General features: G+C 45.9%; 1 protein-coding gene across 3 annotated transcripts in view; it reads left to right on the forward strand.

Moving 5' to 3' along the window:
* FRMD3 (FERM domain containing 3) overlaps positions 1 to 23,520 on the forward strand; it is a 146,929-nt gene that overhangs the window by 108,973 nt on the left and 14,436 nt on the right. For all 3 annotated transcript variants that reach the window (XM_072360307.1, XM_072360310.1, XM_072360309.1), the window contains 3 exons: positions 1,043 to 1,117; positions 1,674 to 1,742; positions 11,247 to 11,368. In XM_072360307.1, the coding sequence (XP_072216408.1) occupies positions 1,043 to 1,117; positions 1,674 to 1,742; positions 11,247 to 11,368 (266 nt within the window). The remainder of the gene's footprint in view (positions 1 to 1,042; positions 1,118 to 1,673; positions 1,743 to 11,246; positions 11,369 to 23,520) is intronic.

The raw sequence follows: 23,520 nt of genomic DNA on the forward strand, positions 1-23,520 counted from the left end.
GGTGGTGTTGGATGGACATGGTATTGAACTTGTGTTTAGAAACACTTCCCCTTGGGTGGGTAGTTTTTTTCTGCTTTCTGCTGTCTCTCCTTATACAATAGCATTGTTATTTTTACTTAACAATTTTCTTAGTGGGATGTAGTAACACAAAGGGAGATGCTGTAAGGCAGAATCCTTACCCTTACCTCATAACTGCAGAGGAAGAATGTATCTTCTGCCATGGATGTTAATAATTTGCTTTATTTCGGAGGAGATTCCTTCTCTTATTTTAATACTGATCATGTATCCTTATAATTCAAGTAGTGTATTCAGTGAGAATGCCAGAAATATAAGGTGCTACACTAGAACTGCTAATTCATCTCTACAGTGAAAAATTGAGTTGTAGTTATGACTCAGTCCAGGCTCTTGGTTAATGGTTGTGATTATTTTCAACTACTTATACGCCATAGAAAATCTTCCACAAGGATCTGAGAACGAGAGACGCAAATGAAATAAGTTTGCCATTTTGAAGCCACTGTTCATCAAGTAAATAGCATGCCTGAGGTTGTACTCTTCCATGATTGTTGTAGGTCAGGCTCTGATTGTCATGCTTTGTGGTTACGGAAGAGTGGTAATGATGGTATGACGGAGGCTTCTTAAAGTTGACAGCATAGAGACACCGTAAACACACCTGCTTTTAGAGACAAATATACTGCTTCTTTATTTCTTATTTGTTTGATTAGTGGGAAAGTGGAAATGATAGTCATGTTGTCTTCTACTAGAGTAAACTTGGCCTAGGGATGCAGCAAGTGTTTGCATTTCATTTTCATGTTTTCCTATGCAGGTAATCTCTCACTTTATGTTCAGTTAAGCTGCACTGTTTGCATTGTTTTGTGTGACAATACAAAATCATTTCTAGGTCTAGAAGAAGTTGGTAAGACAAATTATTGAAAATTACTTCGTTGTATAAAAACAGCATGGATTGTAAATGAACTTGTTGAGTTTTGCATATCAAGTTTCTCCAGTGCTGAAAATATAACAGCCTTTTTTCTTTTTCATCAAGGTATGCAAAATCCAGCCAGATCAAGACCATGTCCAGCAGCAAGATATTTTTTAAAGGCAGCAGATTTCGCTATAGGTGTGTGTTTCCTATTTCTTTTTCATGTTAAACTATTTCAGAAAGTTAAAAAACAAACAAACAAAAATGCAGTTATTACCTGTGGCAAATTGAAAGTTTTCCCTTTCTGAGGACTTTTTCAAACCTACTTCAGGTCAGAATTGAAAATAGTTTGTATTGTCCCTTTTATGTCTCCTGTAAACTAAAATTAATGCAGGCTTCTGTCAAACAGTAGTTCCACTGTAATGGGGACCCTGTTTTGGTGTAGCTTCTAAGAAACAAGGACGCATGGCTAGTGTAGATCATGTTTAATTTTCAGCAGAGTTGCTGGACAGCTCTGGAAAAAGGGTGTGCTACTGGGTAGGTTTTAGTAACACATAACATTCGATTACAAAATGCTTCTTTTTCTTCAGTGGCTTTGATGATGATTTATTAGCAGTTTTTAATTTGAGGCTTTTTTTTAAAATTTTTTTTATTTTTTTAAAAATACATAAATTATGTGCGTATAGTTCTTGTCATGTAATGAGCTCATCTTAATATTTATTTGCTTGAATATATAATTCCTATTTTAATGCAGTGGAAAAGTAGCCAAAGAGGTGGTCGAGGCAAGCTCTAAAATCCAGAGGGAACCCCCAGAAGTTCACAGGTACGTCTACACATTCAGTATTACAGCTTAAGGACAAGAGGCCTGCACTCCACAGAGACATTCTCTTTCCTTTTCTGGGGGGTGTAGTGACTGTCATTCGGAACATCCATGCTGAAACATTTGGAAATATGTGTTGCCAGTGACAGAAAATTTTGACAGTCGTATATTGTCTCCTACACAAGAGAAGTTAATTTGTGCTGCTTTGAAGCTAGCTTTAATTGATGATTAGATTGTATTATTTTCTGTATTTAGACATGGAATTTTGTTACATGATTTTGACAGATAAGTACAGTGTCATTTATTTCCCAATTCTTGCCCAGTTCCAAAAGATTTTGTTTTGTGTACACATATGGGAATATTTAAAGGTAGACTTAATAGTTTTTCCACAATCCAGTGAGCTTAAAATGCAAAAATTTTGCTCATTATTTAAGAAAAAAAAAAGTCAACTTGTTAGAAGTAATCATCTGGACTTTATGAGCAAGCTTATTCTTTGTAGTCTTCATCACTTATTGCCCTGACAATGTAAACTGTCAAAACCTAATCAAAGAAAACAAATTCTTTCTGAAGAGGCAAGAAAATGGGATTCCATAGAATCATCTAAGCTGGGAAGGAACCTTGAGATCATCAAGTCCAACCTCCTGAGTCTTAGGACATGTTAGTTCATATTCAGACGTATCTTAAACTACCTTCAGGGATGCCACTTACATAGGCAGCTTGTTCAGTGCCTGATCATAGAATCATAGAACCACAAGGTTGTAAAGGTCCTACCAGATCATCTAGCCCAACTGTCTTCCTATCACCATTGCTACCCACTAAACTACTACACCATATCTCGTAGCACCTCATCCAGACACCTCTTGAACACTGCCAGGGGTGGCGACTCCACCACCTCCCTGGGCAGCTGTTCCAGTGCCTGACCACTCTCTGAGAGAAAAAGTTTTTCCTTATGTCTAATCTAAACCTCCCCTGGTACAACTTGTGGACATTTCCTTGGGTCCTGTTTGTTGCCTGGGAGAAGAGGCCAGATCCCTGCTCTTCACAGCCTCCCTTCAGGAAGTTGTAGAGCGTGATGGGGGCTCCCCTGAGCCTCCTCTTCTCCAGACTAAGCAATCCCAGCTACCTCATCCTCTCCTCCTATGTCTTGTGCTCCAGACCCCTTACCAGTTTCGTTGCCGTTCTCTGGACACGTTCCAGGGCCTCACTGTCTTTCTTGTAGTGAGGAGCCCAAAACTGCACACAGTACTTGAGATGCGGCCTCACCAGAGCTGAGTACAGAGGGATGATCACCCCTCTGCTCCTGCTGGCCACACTATTTCTTATACAGGCCAGGATGCCGTTGGCTCTCTTGGCCACCCGGGCACACATCGACCACCTCCCCCAGGTCCCTTTCCTCTTCACAGTCATCCAGCCATTCTGCCTCAAGCCTGTAGCACTGCCTGTCCCAGAAGAGAACAACTACATCCCCCAGAGGATTGCTTGCTGCTCTGTCACCCTTTCTGCTCAGAGCAAAAGATAAAAGCCATTTGTAAATCACTTGACCTCCCCTTTCCTTTTTGATCCCAGCAGCATGTGAGCTCGCTGGGTTGTCTCACCTCGGCTTTAGAATAAGGACTTCAATTTTCAGACACACTTTGTAATTTTTTGTTGTTGTTTTTATTGGTTTTAATTCTAATGATGTTGTATTATATTGTAGTGCAGTGTGTTATCTTGCATTCTGATATCTTCTTTGGTAAATGAGTGTGTTTCTTCTCAGATTGTTGACACTGTTTTGGTTTTTGGCCCATGTCTCTACTTGTTTTCCCTTTTTTTCCCTTTTTCCTTCCCTGGGGCCTGGATCTTCAGGTCCCTCCGCCCCGCCAGGCGTGGAACCGAGCCGAACCAGGCCATAAACTGTTGGCAAATGCTGCTACTCAGATGAGACACGTCAGCAGCGCTTGGTATCGGTTGGATCGTGGGCAACTTTTCTCTCTGGCTTGTTGCTGGGCTCTGCTCTTCTGATGAGCCTCGTCCTTCCTTCCTGCTCCGCCACTACAGAGGCACTTGGGATGGCTGTGGCTGCCTCTGATGGAGATGGCTGGTAGGAAGCTCGATGGTTTCAGAATATTTGCAGCCAAAGTCTTGCTCAGAGTGAGAAGCTACAAAGGTGGTTCTACAATTGGTAACATGTTCCACTTTCAGAGGCTTCTAGTATGACTTTGTGAAGGAAGCCTGTGAGGATGCTTTGTCAGAGGCTTCCCTTCCTCTGGTTTTCCTGTTCTGAATGTTATTCCAGTAATGGACTGCTCCCACAGCCTGGCAGCTGGCCTTGGCTCAGGTGCAGTGTGTTGGATTTGAATGAATTCTACTTCCAGGCTTTCTTCAGCATGCTCCCTGCAACATTCCAAGCCAGCAATGCGATTTTCTGCTCGGTATTGAGAGGTGGAATCTTTGAAGGCTCTGCTCTTTTGGTGCTCCTAGATACATTTGGGCTGTTCTTTTGGGAAGCATTCCTTAGGGAGTAGACAGGATGATCTGGTGCCTTCAGCTTCCCCTTGACTTCTCTCTGCCGAGTCCTAGTCTCCTCTGGAAGTCTCCCTGCTTGTTTTTCAGACATCCCTCTGAATTTGCAGTGTCCAGGGATCTGTGGCTTTCTTGTTGAAGCAGAAGTAGCCTGGATGCTTCTGGGGAGTCTGGAGTCTGCTGTAGATACAGAAGCATTATGGATGCTTCTGAGGAGTCTGGAGTCTGCTGTAGATACAGAAGCAGTATGGATGCTTCTGGGGAGTCTGGAGTCTGCTGTAGATACAGAAGCAGTATGGATGCTTCTGGGGAGTCTGGAGTCTGCTGTAGATACAGAAGCAGCCTGGATGCTTCTGGGGAGTCTGGAGACTGTTGCTGATGCAGAAGCAGCCTGGATGCTTCTGGGGAGTCTGGAGACTGTTGCTGATGCAGAAGCAGCCTGGATGCTTCTGGGGAGTCTGGAGACTGTTGCTGATGCAGAAGCAGCCTGGATGCTTCTGGGGAGTTTGGAGCCTTCCCTGCCCAACTCAGGTTTGGGTAACTTCTCAGGCAGGTTCATTGCACGCCCTGTGCTCAATGAGTCTCCCTGAAGGCCATGCTCCATCAAAGGCACTTTCCTTCTGCGCTGGCCAGACAGGAGATTATGGCATGAAGGAGAGGGGCCAGCTGGTTTATGAAGCTTTGTGGGTCTGATTTTTGTACCCACAATGTAATCCGCGGGACCGGGCTGGAAATCGGACATGGCCTTCTTTAGTCTGTTGGCAGATTTCTTCAAATTGGAAATCTCCCGAAGAAGCTCCTCCTGGAAGGGAACAGCAGGTTGATGCTTGGTCTTGTCTTAGAGAGTGCTTCCCACCCTAAGTGCTGATGCTTTATGCAGATGAGGGCAAGCACTCTGCTTCAGCCTTGCAATGAGGGCAGAAGAGAATGGCTGCCACAGTGCTCTGTTTGTAAGCAAGCGACTTTCCAGGCTGCCTTCACACCAGCACGCTGTGCTAGCTCAGCTCTGAGCTGAGTTGTCCTTTCCATGCCGCAATGCCTAGACCACCAGCCCGTCCCTCACCTTTTTTGCTTTCCCCATCTCCCTCAGATCCATCAAGTAAAGCCCATGCCCTCAGTGCCATGCCGCTGACACACGCGCCTTCCAATACTGGGCTTTGCCTACCTCTTCTCGCCTCTTGGCTTGCTTGTGGTCCAGCTTCAGCCTGGTCAGGTACTGCCTGTACTCGTTGAACTCTTTCAGAGTGCAGACAACCTACAGAGGAGACAATGACAGATGGCACTCAAAAACTGCCGAGGTAGCTGCCCACCAATGTGCAGGCCCCCAGCAGCAGGGGAGCTGCTCCTCTTCACCCTCCTGTCCCCATCTGGGGGGCCGCTGCCTCCTCTCTCCTTCCCAGGGCCAAGAGGACTCCTGGCTGCAGTGTCAGGCCCCTGCCTGGCAGCCTGGAAAGCCCTCCTGAGGAGACCTGTGTTGGTCAGCCCAAGAGCCAAACCTACATTGCCATCCTCGGTGACCAAGCCTCTTTTCTTCAAGTTCCGCAGGTTGTCCTTGCGGTTGTGGAACTTCCGCAGATGCGGGTCGTGCAGGCTGTTGTATTCTGTGCTCAGCCGGTGAGAGAACGGATCGCTCAGGTCGAACTGAGGATGTGGCTGGTGGAGCTGGAAAGAGATGTGTTGTAGAGTTTGAATGGGGAAGGAGAGAGCAGCAAAGAGACAGAGACGCTTCCAAGCTGCTCACACCCACAGGCTGGCCTCTTGCCTCTTTCCCAAACAGTCATGTCGGGGTTTTTCTAAGTCCTCCCAGAGGGAGAGCAGAAGGTTGCACCTTCCTCCAGGAATGACCCAGTCTCCACATTTCTGGCTGTGCCAGATGGGTGCCTGGCCCCGGCATCCCAACACATGGCCAGCAGCTGCCTGCTTGCCTGGTGCCAGATAGGGTGAGGGAACTGTTGCAGGAGAGCTCGTCCAGTGTGAAGAGCCCAGTTTTCAGACCCTCTCCTGACTGGCGGGCACTGCTATTGGCAAGCCCTTGGTTGTCTCCCTGCTGTGGAGCCAGAAGCATCCCCTCATTCCCATATGCAGTTGAGGCAGAGGGTCACAGCTCCCACAATAGAGCCGGTGGCCACAAGGCCTTGTTGGCATGGTGGCAACCCCAGGAAACAAGAGGCCTTTTTGACGCTTCCCTCCTCCTCTCACCTTTTCCCCCAGCTTTGTCCTACTGAAGACAGGCTTGGTGCTGGGCTGCACAGGGATTTTGACCCCGAGTGGAAGGTCCAGCAGCCCGCTACCTCCTGCTCCAACTTTCTGTCCTCCGGGTCGGAGCTAGAAAGACAAAGACACGCTTGGACACTCAGACACTCCATTCCCCTCTCCAGCCCACCTCTGCTCCCTTTGGCAGCTCCCTCCCCACTTCTGTACCCGATGCTGGGATGTTGCAGAGAGGTGCAATTCCCTGCAAGCCTTCTCCAGCACCAGCATGAGAAGAAATGTCCCTCAGCCTCTGGAGAGCATCTACAGCCCCAGAGCAGCCCCGCATACCCCAGGCTGCTGCACTCAGCTCTCGCTTGATGTAGCAGCACTCACCTTTCCGCTCTTCCCCGCTCTGCTCTGAAATTCATCTGGATTTTGGAATCCAGCAGTGCTACAGCGCTCCATGGCTCCTGGTAGGAACTCTCTGAGAGCTGCAACCCTCCGCTGCCACCTCTCGCTCCAGCAGCAGCGAACTGAGGCCACCTCAGCCGGAGTTCCAGCCTGCAGCTTTATGTCACGCTCACCCACTGTTGCATCACAATGCCATGGAATGACACGCGGCAACCCTGCAGCTGCATGGAGGCCCTTCTGGGTACTCTCATGATGAGCTGCTCCAGCTGGCCCTGCTTTGAGCCAAAAAGGCTTGCTGAGTCCTGAGGCCTGCTGTAGGCTTCCTTGGTTTCTATCACAGGTGATGCAGCACGTGGAACAAATACCCGATCGGGTTGTCCCAGAGCCTGTTTTATAAATAAATGACACTGAAACAATGTGGGAGAGCTGGCCTGTTTTTCTGTCATAGAATCTTAGAATGGTTTGTGTTGGAAGGGACCCTTAAGAGCACCTCGTTCCAACCTGCTCTAGACAGGGACACCTCGCTGTAGACCAGGTTGCTCACAGAGCGTCCAGCCTGGCCTTGAGTGCTTCCAGGGAGAGGAGGTGTCCACAGCCTCACTGGGTAAGCTGTTCCAACGTCTCACCACCCTCACAGTAAAGTTCTTCCTAGTACGTATTCTAAATCTGCCCTCTTCCAGTTTAAAACCATTGTCCTTCATCCTGTCACTACACGCCTTTATAAAAAGTCCCTCCCCAGCTTTCTTATGGACTCCCTTCAGATACTGGGAGGTTGCTGTAAGGTCCCCCTGCGCCTTCTCTTCTCCAGGCCGAAGTTCCCAGCTCTCTCAGCCTGTCCTGATAGAGGAGGTGCTCCAGCCCTTTGATCATCTCCATTTCCCTCATCTGGACCTGCTCCAACAGCTCAGTGTCCTTGTGTTGGGGTCCCCACAACTGGACGCAGTACTCCATGTGGGCTCTTACAAGAGCAGCGTAGAGGGGCAGAACCACCTCCTCGACCTGCCGGTCACGCTTCTCTTGATGAAACCCGGGATATATTTGTCCTTCCAGGCTGCAAGCGTTCATTGCCACCTTGTGCTGAATCATCTGACACCCCCAAATCCTTCTCCTCAGTGCTGCTCTGAAGCCATTCTGCACCCCACCTTTATCTGTGCTTGAGATTGCCCCAGCTCAGGGCACTTGGCCTTGTTGAACTTGATGAACTTGACATGGGCCGCCAAGTTTGTCAGATGTGACTTGCCCATGGTGAAACCATTTTGATGACCACCAGTCACCTTGTCTTTATTTTCCGTGTGGTGCAGTAGGGCCTTCAGTTGGATCTGCCCCCGTGATCTTACCAAGCACGGCAGTTCTGCAGTCTGGGCTCTGTGCCTAGAGCCCTTGCCAGCGAGGACTGAAGAAGCCATTGAGCACCTCAGCTTTCTCTGTGTTCCTCGTGACCAGGCCTCTACTTTCCTTCCAGAGAGGGCCCACATCCTCCCTTATGTTCTTTTTAATCACTGATATACGTGTTCCCCTTTCTGTCCTAGATTTACTTCTGCCTGGGTTTTAGCTTTCCTAACCCAATATTTGAGGTTCCTGTACTACTTGGAAGTTATCATCAACACATTCCAGAAACCTCTTTGATTTCTGGTGCAATGCTTTGTTGTCCATCCCACAGATATCAGGGTGGTTGAAGTCCCCTATGAGGACCAAGCTTTTTGAACGTGAAGCTGCTCCTATCTGTTTACAAAGGACCTCATCCACTCGGTCTTCCTGATCAGGCAGCCTGTAGCAGACCCCTACTATGATGTCACCTTCCCCTGCCTTCCTTTCAACCTTAACCCATAAACTCTGTCGGCTCCTCATTTATCCTCAGGTGGAGTTCAGGTCCAGGTTTGAGGATCCCCTCCCCTAGCAACTCTAGGTTAAAGCGCTCCTGACTAAATCACAGAATCATAGAATCACAAGGTTGGAAAGGACCTACAAGATCATCTAGTCCAACCGTCCTCCCTTTACCGTACCTACAGCAAACCACTAACCCATATCTCCTAGCTCCCTCTCCAGACGCCTCTTGAACACTGCCAGGGTTGGCGACTCCACCACCTCCCTGGGCAGCTGTTCCAGTGCCTGACCACTCTCTGAGAGAAAAAGTTTTTCCTTATGTCTAATCTAAACCTCCCCTGGTACAACTTGTGGACATTTCCTTGGGTCCTGTTTGTTGCCTGGGAGAAGAGGCCAAATCCCAGCTCTTCACAGCCTCCCTTCAGGAGGTTGTAGAGCGTGATGAGGTCTTCCCTTAACCTCCTCTTCTCCAGACTAAGCAATCCCAGCTACCTCATCCTCTCCTCCTGTGTCTTGTGCTCCAGACCCCTCACCAGTTTTGTTGCCCTTCTCTGGACACGTTTCAGGGCCTCACTGTCTTTCTTGTATTGAGGGGCCCAAAATTGAACACAGTTCTCGAGGTGTGGCCTCAACAATGGTGAGTACAGAGGGTTGATCACCCCTCTGCTCCTTCTGGCCACAGTGTTTCTAATGCAGCCCAGGATGCCATTGGCCTTCTTGGCCAAAGTCATGGAATATAATAGTTTCAGCTAAAAGCAAAAAAAAGAAAAAAAAAGCAAAAAAAAAAAAAAAAAAAAAAAAAAAAGCCAGTTTTTTTTTATAAAGTGATTTTGTTTTTGGATCCTGAAAATGACATTTTTTTCAGATGCAAAACATCTACAGGTAATTGTGTGATTGTTGGTATAAAGAAATACATATAATTTTTTTTCTCCCTTTACGCTCTCTCTTTTTCTCTTTTTATAGTCTCCCTTTTTCTCTTTACCCCTTGAGAGATAGTACACTAAGGTGGCTCCTGTAGAATGTTGTATTTGGATGTTACATTTAAAAATTGTAGACTGAAAATCTGCTGGAATATGTAGTCATTAGGCATTAATGTAGTGGCAGTTTTTTTCTGACAAATACATACTGAACAAGCATTCTTGAAGGAGGAATATCTGTAATAAGTACTCAATAGGAGCTTTGTAGGTGTTCGCCGGCACAGTTCCCATTTTGGGAATTGCTTCATAGATTGTTTCAACAAGCACAGAGATTGAGTTGATAGAGAACAAGCCTGCAGAGCTGCAGCTGGATTGCAGTGATTATAGTTAACAGTCCTGTCAGTGGAAAACTTCTCTGGATAGTGAAAATTTAAATAAAGTAGTTGTTAGATAGTATCCTTTGTAATGCAAATGAGGACAAATATTGCATTGGGTGTATGTTAATGAGAACCATAATGATTGAATAAGAGGTCTTTTTTATCCCCACAGAGTATTTAATGACATGTAATGTGACTTAGAACAGGACATCTGTGCCCTTAGTTTACCAAAACCCTCAGTGACTTGCAGTCCCTTCTCTTCATTTCCCATACATGTTTTACTCAGTTTGTTTATCTGTTTGTCATTGTAAGTTGTCTTTTTTGAACTTGAAACATACTTGTGAAACTTTAGCTCTGCTCCTGGGTCTGCTTCCGTATCTTTCACCTGCAGTTTTACGACCGAACCTAATTTGGGAAAAGCTGAGGATGGGTGGAGAAAACACGGCATGGGTGGTGTTGCTAGCCTGTGCTAAATGTAAATCTATGTGCCATTTGAAGTCAAAGATTCAAGAGAATCCTCTTTCCTTCCATCTTTGCTTATGTCAAAAATAAATATTTTAAAATGTAATGGTTCAGCCTCCTATTTCAGGCCTGTAACATGCAGGCCCTAAATAATTTATTCTGAAGGACCATTTTATTTTCTCAGTGACATAGTGAGCCATGTGACTGAAGCAAATCAACAAAATTCCTTAAACTTTCCTAAGTTCAACATCCACTATTAGGAAAATCTGTTAGAGTTAGGTAAAACAAGAAAGAAAACTCAACTGAGCACCTAAAGGCACGGATTAGAGGCAGTGTTCGCAGTGCTTAAGAATGAAATCTCTTATTATCTGTTAACTACAAGGATAGAGTTGTTCTTGCTTTATTCTTTAGTTTGCAGTGCTTAATCTATAGCAAGTCCTTCAGTCAGTCATAGAGGCAGTGTTACAATATCAGCAAAACAATTTATATCCCCTCTGCATTCCTTCAAGTCAAATACTGGTGTCTGCCATGTGGTGCAGAGAGGAGCAACACACTGCCATAGTGCATGAGATCGGAAGGTGACAGGCTGCACAAAGCCCAGAAACATTTCTTATGCTTCAGATGTTGGAAAGTTTGTCTGCCAAGAGTGCAACATGATGTGAGCAAAAGCAGTGTTTATTGTGAAGAGCTTGTTATATTTCAAGGCCTACCACAATTTTTGCAAACTATTCTGAAATGAGATATCATTTGTTTGACTTTAGTGTTTTGTTGTTGTTGTTGTTTTTGTGAATAAACTGACACTGTTTTCCCTGTTCTTTTAGAACCAGCATTACACAGAGTCGCAGTTCTCCCTCCCTGAACAAGCAACTCATAATTAATATGGAACCTCTGCAGCCGCTTCTTCCTTCTCCATGTGAGGAGGAAGAGGTTCCTTTAGATGAAGGTGAGATGGTTACCTGATTCTTGGCAAACACTAACAATATTTATTATAAGATGCATGATAAAACATTTTGGTTTCTTACTGACTTAGGGACAGTTTTAATGATTTCTACTAAGCATATGCCATTAAGGCTCTGTGTATCTCATTGAGGAATGATCACTAGCTTAAAAAACTGTGCACAAGCCTCATGCAGAATACTTTCTGAGGAAAGTTACTATCATTAAATATTCTATCAATTCTTTTACCTTGAAGTTATGAAACAAAAGAATGTAAAATAAATTATTTCAATGTAGTACCGCTTTAGTACATAATATCTTCAGTTTATTTCTAGATATGCTAGTTTATTTCTGTTACAATGCTAGGAAAAAATATCCCCAATTCTGTAAACAAAAGAGGGTGTTATGTGAAGACTTTAATGGATGTTGTAGAACAAGGCTTTCCACACGTTTGTTCATTCTTTGATATTTTAATAATTACATTAAATACCTATATTTCTGAGATGCAGTCCTTACAAATAATTATGTGAACATCTTGGCCTGTTTAAGTGAGGATAATTGCATTATTTATAATAAAAAGGTAGTCAACTAAACGGAAGTGTTTCTTCCTTGAGATATGGCAAGCTAATAGTATCAGAAGCTGGGTAGTGTAACCTTCATTGCTGATTTGTTGTACTTATTTTAGGGGAAACAGAAAACAGCTGATCTTTTGTAACTATATTCATTTTCTCAGGAGTATGTTTTGAATGTCATTGTATAGGAGTCATGTGAAATCCTCTTCATTGTTTGGAGTTTATGCACAGAATGTTGTAAGAATAACATGACTTAATTATCTGCGTACTTAGATTATAATAATTAGTACTAATAGCTGTGTGGCAGGTAGCTAATTTTATCAATTAATTATTTACCTCTGCTGTGAAATACCTGTTTCTTACAGGAATTCACTTTCTGGCAGCCAAGAATCAACTACTGTGTTCCTTCCTGCTGCTCAGTTCTCACTATTGTGGCGTTACAACAGCTTGCTGCTTTACTTACAACTCTAAGCAATGAAATCCTTTTTTGGAAACTGCTGACTATATTTACTGTATGCTCATTAGAGAGTGCTGGTATGCTTCAAATGCATACATCACATATGCTAGACAGTCATGTCATGTTTCCTTTTAGATGAGCAGATTGTTGTTATTATTGCAGTTCAAAAGAAATATTTGTTCATGGGTTTCCTCTAGAATGTAATATACATTGCCTAATACCACTAGCTGCCAAGTTGGTACTTAGCTCTTGTACAGTATATTCCTGCAGAGGACTTGGGGCATATCAAATTGCAGTTTAAGCTGATCTTGCAGCTTAGACAGACATGGACACCGGCTCTACTGTTATCTACCCACATGCCTTGCCTGTTGCATCTTTTTGCTGTATGTTCCACCATCTCCTATCCACCAGCACTAATCACCTTGGAGTGAACTAGTACAAGGAGTCAAGATGTTAATAGTTCAGTGTCCCACTTTTTGCTGGCTCAACCTTTAAGAGACTCATCAGAGTGGTCCAGGCAAGGTGCTGTGCCAAAGGCAAGGACAGGAGCAGGAGCTTGTAGGCTGGGAGAGAAAGGGCAGCCAGCTGTGGGGCTGACATAATTGCACTGGCAAACTGTTTTTAGTGCATAACACGTGTCAAACAACCTTGGCAACTCTTTGGATAGTGGGACCTGAGGTGGGGGCAGACAATCTGGCATCTTTTCAAAGTGCCTGTTGATGCTGCTGAGAACAGCGTAGCCATGCCAGAGCTGGCTATGGGGCAAGTCAGCTGTCTCCAGGCTGTGTGGGTTGGCTCATGCAGCGTCAGGGACTTACACTCATACTTCTGCAAGGTCTGTATGCTAAACCTACGTTCAAGCTGCTGGTGGCCAAGACCTTTATGTGATGCTGCACTAATTCTGTGTAGGCAGAGGCAGTCAACTCATCAGGGAATCTGACCACAGTGCTGCTGGCAGTTCATGCCTTGGGCAGACTCAGGGCAATACAGTTTTTCTCTTCTAACTGAGTAAAATTTGCTTGTCCTTAATTTTATATCAGCTTTATATATTGCAAGCAAAACATGCAGCCAAAAAAAACAGTAATTGTGGTGTTATCCTTTTTAATTGCTGACTTGAGTAAGCATCTTTTCTTCCTAAAGCTGCTGGAGAGGTTTGAAACTGAACTAACAGAAACTGCCAGGTGAGAGGGAAAATTTGTTGTCAGTTACTCATGTTGCTAGGGAACAAAGCAATCAGAGATGGTGCTGGGAGTCTGTAGGGGATTTTGAACAACCTTCGCTATTATCCTTAGCATAATCCTTTCAAACATAAAAACTCATATTGCAACTAAATATGGAAAAACAACTATAGCCTATTCATTTTCCCATGTGAAATTTCATCTTCAGATAAGAAAACATATGCTGACTAATCATGATCATAAATGACTCCTGTTTGTGGGAATTAAAATAATTTATGTCTGTGATAACAGTGCAGTATTTATTTTAGCAATTGACATTTACATAAGGGGATTTGAAATCAGAAATTTGTTAGAATGGCAGCAAAAATGAGTTTGCATGTTGTTATCTCATTCCTCAAGATCTAATTCTTGACTCAGCCCCTAAGGGCTGTATACGGTGTTCAATTACAAATTTAACTTCCAGATTTGAACTAATCAAAAGTATTTTTTTTTGCTTTTTAGAATTATAGTTATGTAGATGAGTTATCTGATAAATTGTCCACCAGTCAGTACTTCTTTTATCAAATTGGACAGCAAATGTGCCAGTGGTAAACTGGTGAAAGCTCAGAGTGTCTGCCTTTTGGATGTAAGTAGTTTGTAGTCATGTTGTCAGTGGGATTTGGCTTTTGTGAGAGACACTGGCACCCAAATTTCATTGTGTTTCAGAGGTGGGATTCTGGAGTTGGTAGTTGATGTCGCACTGAAGTTGTAATCACTTTCAGATGACAAGCTCATCCAAATTGGGATGTCTTAGCTAATGGGTCTAAGAAGAGCGACAAGAATGAGGATGGCGTATTTCATGCACAAACAGAAGACTTCTGCACATATCAGCTTTTTTACCTCATTTTTACATTACTGGGAACTAACTGGAAGTTTGTAATTTGGGAGTCAATGAAACTGTTTTCATTGACATCCCTAAAAAAACACAGGAGTTTGTTTAGAAACGTATGTTGGTGGTAGTTTTCAGGCTTGATTTGCTGCTGAAATAAGCGAGCGCTAGTGCATTTTTCTTACATATGTTTCACAAGCAACACTTTTAAGTCATGATTTTCTCAAGATTTCTTGGGATTCAGAAGAGAAAATATAGCAAAATGGGATTCCTACAGATGAATGTTTTCATAGTTTACTTTCTGATAATGGCTTCAAATATTTTACATTTTTATAATTGCATCCTGTCCTCTCAGTTCCTAGTAGATTCTTACAGACATTTGGTTAGGCATTGTAAAATAATGAACTCTCTTCAGAAATAATAGTAATTTTTTTTATTTATTTATTTTTCCTTTTCTGTGTGCATGTGTTCCCGGATATTCTGAACTAATATTCCATTAGTTTTTCTATTCTCCTGTATGACCTGCTGTGTGGTTTCTTACTTTGTGACTTTCTGATGTCTGCATTTAATTTATAGAAATTAAATGAAACTCCAGAACCATTTTTTCTTTTAAATAGCTATTTCATGCATTAGCGCTACAGCTTACTGACACTTGATTCCTTCCCTCCATTGTTGCTGTGTTTCTGTAAGGTTCCAGTAGCTGAACTTCTCAGATCTCTTCCCTCTTGCAGCATGTCGTTCCCTTCTCCAGTTTGGTATGTCTGTCTTCAGAAAACTAATCTAAAGTACTAATGACTTCAAAGTTTTGCAGATCTATTCTCAGTTTTTTTGTGGATACTGCTAAAAATTGCTCATCTTTTCCTATTACTCTTGTGTTAAAGTCCTGTCTGACTCAGAAGGAGGAAAGAGGAAGCATGATAAATCGTAGAATGACTGCTGTTCAAAGAAGCTGGTCACATGGAACCAAATATTATGTGAATGACAATCAGATATGCTTGTAGAGGTCATTTCTACCTTTTAAACTTTGAAGACCTTTTTCTAAAGTCACTTCGTTTTACAGGTCTTGCAGTATTTAGAAGTATGCTTGCAGAATTTGTCTGTCACGGACAAATGTACACATTCTGAATTCTTCTGTTAGATCCTTCCTATGGTCTGTATTCTGTACAAATTTATTTATTAACGTGCAGTTGTACATGTTAGATTTCTTTTGCTAATTGCTATATCAGTTGTGTGCATGCCTTTTTCACTGTCTGATTTGGTAATGCAGATTGGTTCCTGTCCTGATGACTTGGCAATTATTTTGCAGGAGGTGGTTGTTTTCTTCAGATTTCCTAGCATCAGCTGCAGGCAAGACTTGCCTAAATGAGTAAAGAAAATAAATTAGTATCTCTATTACATGTTAATATCTCTGTCTCTCAGATGTGTGGTTTTGCCAGCTGATGAAACTTCTAAGCCATTTGATACATATGTGCTCAGGTTTCATATGTAAATTGCTTTCTTGGTGATACTGACTTTTGCTGTTGAAGCAATCAAAGTGAAGTAACATGATCCAGTCATTTTGCTAGTTGGAGTACCTTGTGTGTGTTTTTGGAAAACTCATTCTAAAATCCTTCTATTTAAAATCCGCACTCCGTTATATTTTCTCCCACAAACATTTCCACACTTTTTAGATATGCTCACTGAGCTGGGTGATTTTTTTGAAGATTCCTTTTTTATAGGAAAATTATATGTCTGTGGGCATCTGCTGTGTTTGAAGAGCCCTTTTCCTTTCCTTTATTCTGTACTAGTAGCAGTCTGTCAAAAAGGATCTTGTTACTGATATTCACTGCTACTTTAAAATCTGCAGCTGCTACATGTTTTTGCTGAAGTTCTTGTTGTGTCACACTGTAGCCTAAGAGATACTGAATTGGTGGCAATTATTGGGCATCAACAATCTTACTTTTAAAAAATGGAGCTTTTGTTGCATAAGATAAATGTAATGGGAGTGAGCACACACCTGGTTCTGCGTTGGTTGTCTGAGTGTGTTAATTCTGTGTATCACAGCACATGAAAAAATAGTCCCTAATCATAGAACCACAAGGTTGGAAAGGACCTACAAGATCCTCTAGTCCAACCATCCTCCCATCACCATTGCTACCCACTAAACTACTAAACCATATCTTATAGCTCCTCATCCAGACAATTCTTGAACACTGCCAGGGGTGGCGACTCCACCAACTTCCTGGGCAGCTATTCCAGTGCCTGACCACTCTCTGAGAGAAAAAGTTCCTTCTTATGTCCAGTCTAAACCTCATCTGATACAACTTGTGGCCATTTCCTCGAGTCCTCTTTATTGCCTGGGAGAAAAGGCCAAGCCCTTCCTCATCACAGCCTCCCTTCAGGAGGTTCAAGAGTGCAGTGGGGTCTCCCCTGAGCCTCCTCTTCTCCAGACTAAGCAATCCCAGCTACCTCATCCTCTCCTCCTATGTCTTGTGCTCCAGACCCCTCACCAGTTTCGTTGCCGTTCTCTGGACATACTCCAGGGCCTCAATGTCTTTCTTGTATTGAGGAGCCCAAAACTGCACACAGTACTCGAGATGCGGCCTCACCAGAGCTGAGTACAGAGGGATGATCACCCCTCTGCTCCTGCTGGCCACACTATTTCTTATACAGGCCAGGATGCCGTTGGCTCTCTTGGCCACCCGGGCACACATCGACCACCTCCCCCAGGTCCCTTTCCTCTTCACAGTCATCCAGCCATTCTGCCTCAAGCCTGTAGCACTGCCTGTCCCAGAAGAGAACAACTACATCCCCCAGAGGATTGCTTGCTGCTCTGTCACCCTTTCTGCTCAGAGCAAAAGATAAAAGCCATTCGTAAATCACTTGACCTCCCCTTTCCTTTTTGATCCCAGCAGCATGTGAGCTCGCTGGGTTGTCTCACCTCGGCTTTAGAATAAGGACTTCAATTTTCAGACACACTTTGTAATTTTTTGTTGTTGTTGTTTTTATTGGTTTTAATTCTAATGATGTTGTATTATATTGTAGTGCAGTGTGTTATCTTGCATTCTGATATCTTCTTTGGTAAATGAGTGTGTTTCTTCTCAGATTGTTGACACTGTTTTGGTTTTTGGCCCATGTCTCTACTTGTTTTCCCTTTTTTTCCCTTTTTCCTTCCCTGGGGCCTGGATCTGCAGGTCCCTCCGCCCCGCCAGGCGTGGAACCGAGCCGAACCAGGCCATAAACTGTTGACAAATGCTGCTACTCAGATGAGACACGTCAGCAGCGCTTGGTATCGGTTGGATCGTGGGCAACTTTTCTCTCTGGCTTGTTGCTGGGCTCTGCTCTTCTGATGAGCCTCGTCCTTCCTTCCTGCTCTGCCACTACAGAGGCACTTGGGATGGCTGTGGCTGCCTCTGATGGAGATGGCTGGTAGGAAGCTCGATGGTTTCAGAATATTTGCAGCCAAAGTCTTGCTCAGAGTGAGAAGCTACAAAGGTGGTTCTACAATTGGCAACATGTTCCACTTTCAGAGGCTTCTAGTATGACTTTGTGAAGGAAGCCTTTGAGGATGCTTTGTCAGAGGCTTCCCTTCCTCTGGTTTTCCTGTTCTGAATGCTATTCCAGTAATGGACTGCTCCCACAGCCTGGCAGCTGGCCTTGGCTCAGGTGCAGTGTGTTGGATTTGAATGAATTCTACTTCCAGGCTTTCTTCAGCATGCTCCCTGCAACATTCCAAGCCAGCAATGCGATTTTCTGCTCGGTATTGAGAGGTGGAATCTTTGAAGGCTCTGCTCTTTTGGTGCTCCTAGATACATTTGGGCTGTTCTTTTGGGAAGCATTCCTTAGGGAGTAGACAGGATGATCTGGTGCCTTCAGCTTCCCCTTGACTTCTCTCTGCCGAGTCCCAGTCTCCTCTGGAAGACTCCCTGCTTGTTTTTCAGACATCCCTCTGAATTTGCAGTGTCCAGGGATCTGTGGCTTTCTTGTTGAAGCAGAAGTAGCCTGGATGCTTCTGGGGAGTCTGGAGTCTGCTGTAGATACAGAAGCAGTATGGATGCTTCTGGGGAGTCTGGAGTCTGCTGTAGATACAGAAGCATTATGGATGCTTCTGGGGAGTCTGGAGTCTGCTGTAGATACAGAAGCAGCCTGGATGCTTCTGGGGAGTCTGGAGACTGTTGCTGATGCAGAAGCAGCCTGGATGCTTCTGGGGAGTCTGGAGACTGATGCTGATGCAGAAGCAGCCTGGATGCTTCTGGGGAGTCTGGAGACTGTTGCTGATGCAGAAGCAGCCTGGATGCTTCTGGGGAGTTTGGAGCCTTCCCTGCCCAACTCAGGTTTGGGTAACTTCTCAGGCAGGTTCATTGCACGCCCTGTGCTCAATGAGTCTCCCTGAAGGCCATGCTCCATCAAAGGCACTTTCCTTCTGCGCTGGCCAGACAGGAGATTATGGCATGAAGGAGAGGGGCCAGCTGGTTTATGAAGCTTTGTGGGTCTGATTTTTGTACCCACAATGTAATCCGCGGGACCGGGCTGGAAATCGGACATGGCCTTCTTTAGTCTGTCGGCAGATTTCTTCAAATTGGAAATCTCCTGAAGAAGCTCCTCCTGGAAGGGAACAGCGGGTTGATGCTTGGTCTTGTCTTAGAGAGTGCTTCCCACCCTAAGTGCTGATGCTTTATGCAGATGAGGGCAAGCACTCTGCTTCAGCCTTGCAATGAGGGCAGAAGAGAATGGCTGCCACAGTGCTCTGTTTGTAAGCAAGCGACTTTCCAGGCTGCCTTCACACCAGCACGCTGTGCTAGCTCAGCTCTGAGCTGAGTTGTCCTTTCCATGCCGCAATGCCTAGACCACCAGCCCGTCCCTCACCTTTTTTGCTTTCCCCATCTCCCTCAGATCCATCAAGTAAAGCCCATGCCCTCAGTGCCATGCCGCTGACACACGCGCCTTCCAATACTGGGCTTTGCCTACCTCTTCTCGCCTCTTTGCTTGCTTGTGGTCCAGCTTCAGCCTGGTCAGGTACTGCCTGTACTCGTTGAACTCTTTCAGAGTGCAGACAACCTACAGAGGAGACAATGACAGATGGCACTCAAAAACTGCCGAGGTAGCTGCCCACCAATGTGCAGGCCCCCAGCAGCAGGGGAGCTGCTCCTCTTCACCCTCCTGTCCCCATCTGGGGGGCCGCTGCCTCCTCTCTCCTTCCCAGGGCCAAGAGGACTCCTGGCTGCAGTGTCAGGCCCCTGCCTGGCAGCCTGGAAAGCCCTCCTGAGGAGACCTGTGTTGGTCAGCCCAAGAGCCAAACCTACATTGCCATCCTCGGTGACCAAGCCTCTTTTCTTCAAGTTCCGCAGGTTGTCCTTGCGGTTGTGGAACTTCCGCAGATGCGGGTCGTGCAGGCTGTTGTATTCTGTGCTCAGCCGGTGAGAGAACGGATCGCTCAGGTCGAACTGAGGATGTGGCTGGTGGAGCTGGAAAGAGATGTGTTGTAGAGTTTGAATGGGGAAGGAGAGAGCAGCAAAGAGACAGAGACGCTTCCAAGCTGCTCACACCCACAGGCTGGCCTCTTGCCTCTTTCCCAAACAGTCATGTCGGGGTTTTTCTAAGTCCTCCCAGAGGGAGAGCAGAAGGTTGCACCTTCCTCCAGGAATGACCCAGTCTCCACATTTCTGGCTGTGCCAGATGGGTGCCTGGCCCCGGCATCCCAACACATGGCCAGCAGCTGCCTGCTTGCCTGGTGCCAGATAGGGTGAGGGAACTGTTGCAGGAGAGCTCGTCCAGTGTGAAGAGCCCAGTTTTCAGACCCTCTCCTGACTGGCGGGCACTGCTATTGGCAAGCCCTTGGTTGGCTCCCTGCTGTGGAGCCAGAAGCATCCCCTCATTCCCATATGCAGTTGAGGCAGAGGGTCACAGCTCCCACAGTAGAGCCAGTGGCCACAAGGCCTCGTTGGCATGGTGGCAACCCCAGGAAACAAGAGGCCTTTTTGACGCTTCCCTCCTCCTCTCACCTTTTCCCCCAGCTTTGTCCTACTGAAGACAGGCTTGGTGCTGGGCTGCACAGGGATTTTGACCCCGAGTGGAAGGTCCAGCAGCCCGCTACCTCCTGCTCCAACTTTCTGTCCTCCGGGTCGGAGCTAGAAAGACAAAGACACGCTTGGACACTCAGACACTCCATTCCCCTCTCCAGCCCACCTCTGCTCCCTTTGGCAGCTTCCTCCCCACTTCTGTACCCGATGCTGGGATGTGCAGAGAGGTGCGATTCCCTGCAAGCCTTCTCCAGCACCAGCATGAGAAGAAATGTCCCTCAGCCTCTGGAGAGCATCTACAGCCCCAGAGCAGCCCCGCATACCCCAGGCTGCTGCACTCAGCTCTCGCTTGATGTAGCAGCACTCACCTTTCCGCTCTTCCCCGCTCTGCTCTGAAATTCATCTGGATTTCGGAATCCAGCAGTGCTACAGCGCTCCATGGCTCCTGGTAGGAACTCTCTGAGAGCTGCAACCCTCCGCTGCCACCTCTCGCTCCAGCAGCAGCGAACTGAGGCCACCCCAGCCGGAGTTCCAGCCTGCAGCTTTATGTCACGCTCACCCACTGTTGCATCACAATGCCATGGAATGACACGCGGCAACCCTGCAGCTGCATGGAGGCCCTTCTGGGTACTCTCGTGATGAGCTGCTCCAGCTGGCCCTGCTTTGAGCCAAAAAGGCTTGCTGAGTCCTGAGGCCTGCTGTAGGCTTCCTTGGTTTCTATCACAGGTGATGCAGCACGTGGAACAAATACCCGATCGGGTTGTCCCAGAGCCTGTTTTATAAATAAATGACACTGAAACAATGTGGGAGAGCTGGCCTGTTTTTCTGTCATAGAATCTTAGAATGGTTTGTGTTGGAAGGGACCCTTAAGAGCACCTCGTTCCAACCTGCTCTAGACAGGGACACCTCGCTGTAGACCAGGTTGCTCACAGAGCGTCCAGCCTGGCCTTGAGTGCTTCCAGGGAGAGGAGGCGTCCACAGCCTCACTGGGTAAGCTGTTCCAACGTCTCACCACCCTCACAGTAAAGTTCTTCCTGGTACGTATTCTAAATCTGCCCTCTTCCAGTTTAAAACCATTGTCCTTCATCCTGTCACTACATGCCTTTATAAAAAGTCCCTCCCCAGCTTTCTTATGGACTCCCTTCAGATACTGGGAGGTTGCTGTAAGGTCCCCCTGCGCCTTCTCTTCTCCAGGCCGAAGTTCCCAGCTCTCTCAGCCTGTCCTGATAGAGGAGGTGCTCCAGCCCTTTGATCATCTCCATTTCCCTCATCTGGACCTGCTCCAACAGCTCAGTGTCCTTGTGTTGGGGTCCCCACAACTGGACGCAGTACTCCATGTGGGCTCTTACAAGAGCAGCGTAGAGGGGCAGAACCACCTCCTCGACCTGCCGGTCACGCTTCTCTTGATGAAACCCGGGATATATTTGTCCTTCCAGGCTGCAAGCGTTCATTGCCACCTTGTGCTGAATCATCTGACACCCCCAAATCCTTCTCCTCAGTGCTGCTCTGAAGCCATTCTGCACCCCACCTTTATCTGTGCTTGAGATTGCCCCAGCTCAGGGCACTTGGCCTTGTTGAACTTGATGAACTTGACATGGGCCGCCAAGTTTGTCAGATGTGACTTGCCCATGGTGAAACCATTTTGATGACCACCAGTCACCTTGTCTTTATTTTCCGTGTGGTGCAGTAGGGCCTTCAGTTGGATCTGCCCCCGTGATCTTACCAAGCACGGCAGTTCTGCAGTCTGGGCTCTGTGCCTAGAGCCCTTGCCAGCGAGGACTGAAGAAGCCATTGAGCACCTCAGCTTTCTCTGTGTTCCTCGTGACCAGGCCTCTACTTTCCTTCCAGAGAGGGCCCACATCCTCCCTTATGTTCTTTTTAATCACTGATATACGTGTTCCCCTTTCTGTCCTAGATTTACTTCTGCCTGGGTTTTAGCTTTCCTAACCCAATATTTGAGGTTCCTGTACTACTTGGAAGTTATCATCAACACATTCCAGAAACCTCTTTGATTTCTGGTGCAATGCTTTGTTGTCCATCCCACAGATATCAGGGTGGTTGAAGTCCCCTATGAGGACCAAGCTTTTTGAACGTGAAGCTGCTCCTATCTGTTTACAAAGGACCTCATCCACTCGGTCTTCCTGATCAGGCAGCCTGTAGCAGACCCCTACTATGATGTCACCTTCCCCTGCCTTCCTTTCAACCTTAACCCATAAACTCTGTCGGCTCCTCATTTATCCTCAGGTGGAGTTCAGGTCCAGGTTTGAGGATCCCCTCCCCTAGCAACTCTAGGTTAAAGCGCTCCTGACTAAATCACAGAATCATAGAATCACAAGGTTGGAAAGGACCTACAAGATCATCTAGTCCAACCGTCCTCCCTTTACCATACCTACAGCAAACCACTAACCCATATCTCCTAGCTCCCTCTCCAGACGCCTCTTGAACACTGCCAGGGTTGGCGACTCCACCACCTCCCTGGGCAGCTGTTCCAGTGCCTGACCACTCTCTGAGAGAAAAAGTTTTTCCTTATGTCTAATCTAAACCTCCCCTGGTACAACTTGTGGACATTTCCTTGGGTCCTGTTTGTTGCCTGGGAGAAGAGGCCAAATCCCTGCTCTTCACAGCCTCCCTTCAGGAGGTTGTAGAGCGTGATGAGGTCTTCCCTGAACCTCCTCTTCTCCAGACTAAGCAATCCCAGCTACCTCATCCTCTCCTCCTATGTCTTGTGCTCCAGACCCCTCACCAGCTTTGTTGCCCTTCTCCTGTGGTGAGTACCGAATGATTAACTCTCTGCTCCTGCTGGCCACAGTGTTTCTAATGCAGTCCAGGATGCCATTGGCTCTCTTGGCCACCCAGGCACACTGTTGTCCCGTGTTCAGCTGAGCAGCAAGCAATATCCTCATGTCCCTTTCCTCTTCACAATCATCCAGCCAGTCAGCCCCAAGCCTATAACGTTGCATGAAGTTATTGTGGCCAAAATGTAGTAGTCCACATAAATATTAAAAATATGTTATTAAAATAAAAATAATTTTAACTATCTGTTCACACTTTATACCTGTCAAGCAAGGACACTATAACAGATAGT

Source organism: Excalfactoria chinensis, chromosome Z (genome assembly GCF_039878825.1).
Source record: "Excalfactoria chinensis isolate bCotChi1 chromosome Z, bCotChi1.hap2, whole genome shotgun sequence".
Lineage (NCBI taxonomy): Eukaryota > Metazoa > Chordata > Aves > Galliformes > Phasianidae > Excalfactoria > Excalfactoria chinensis.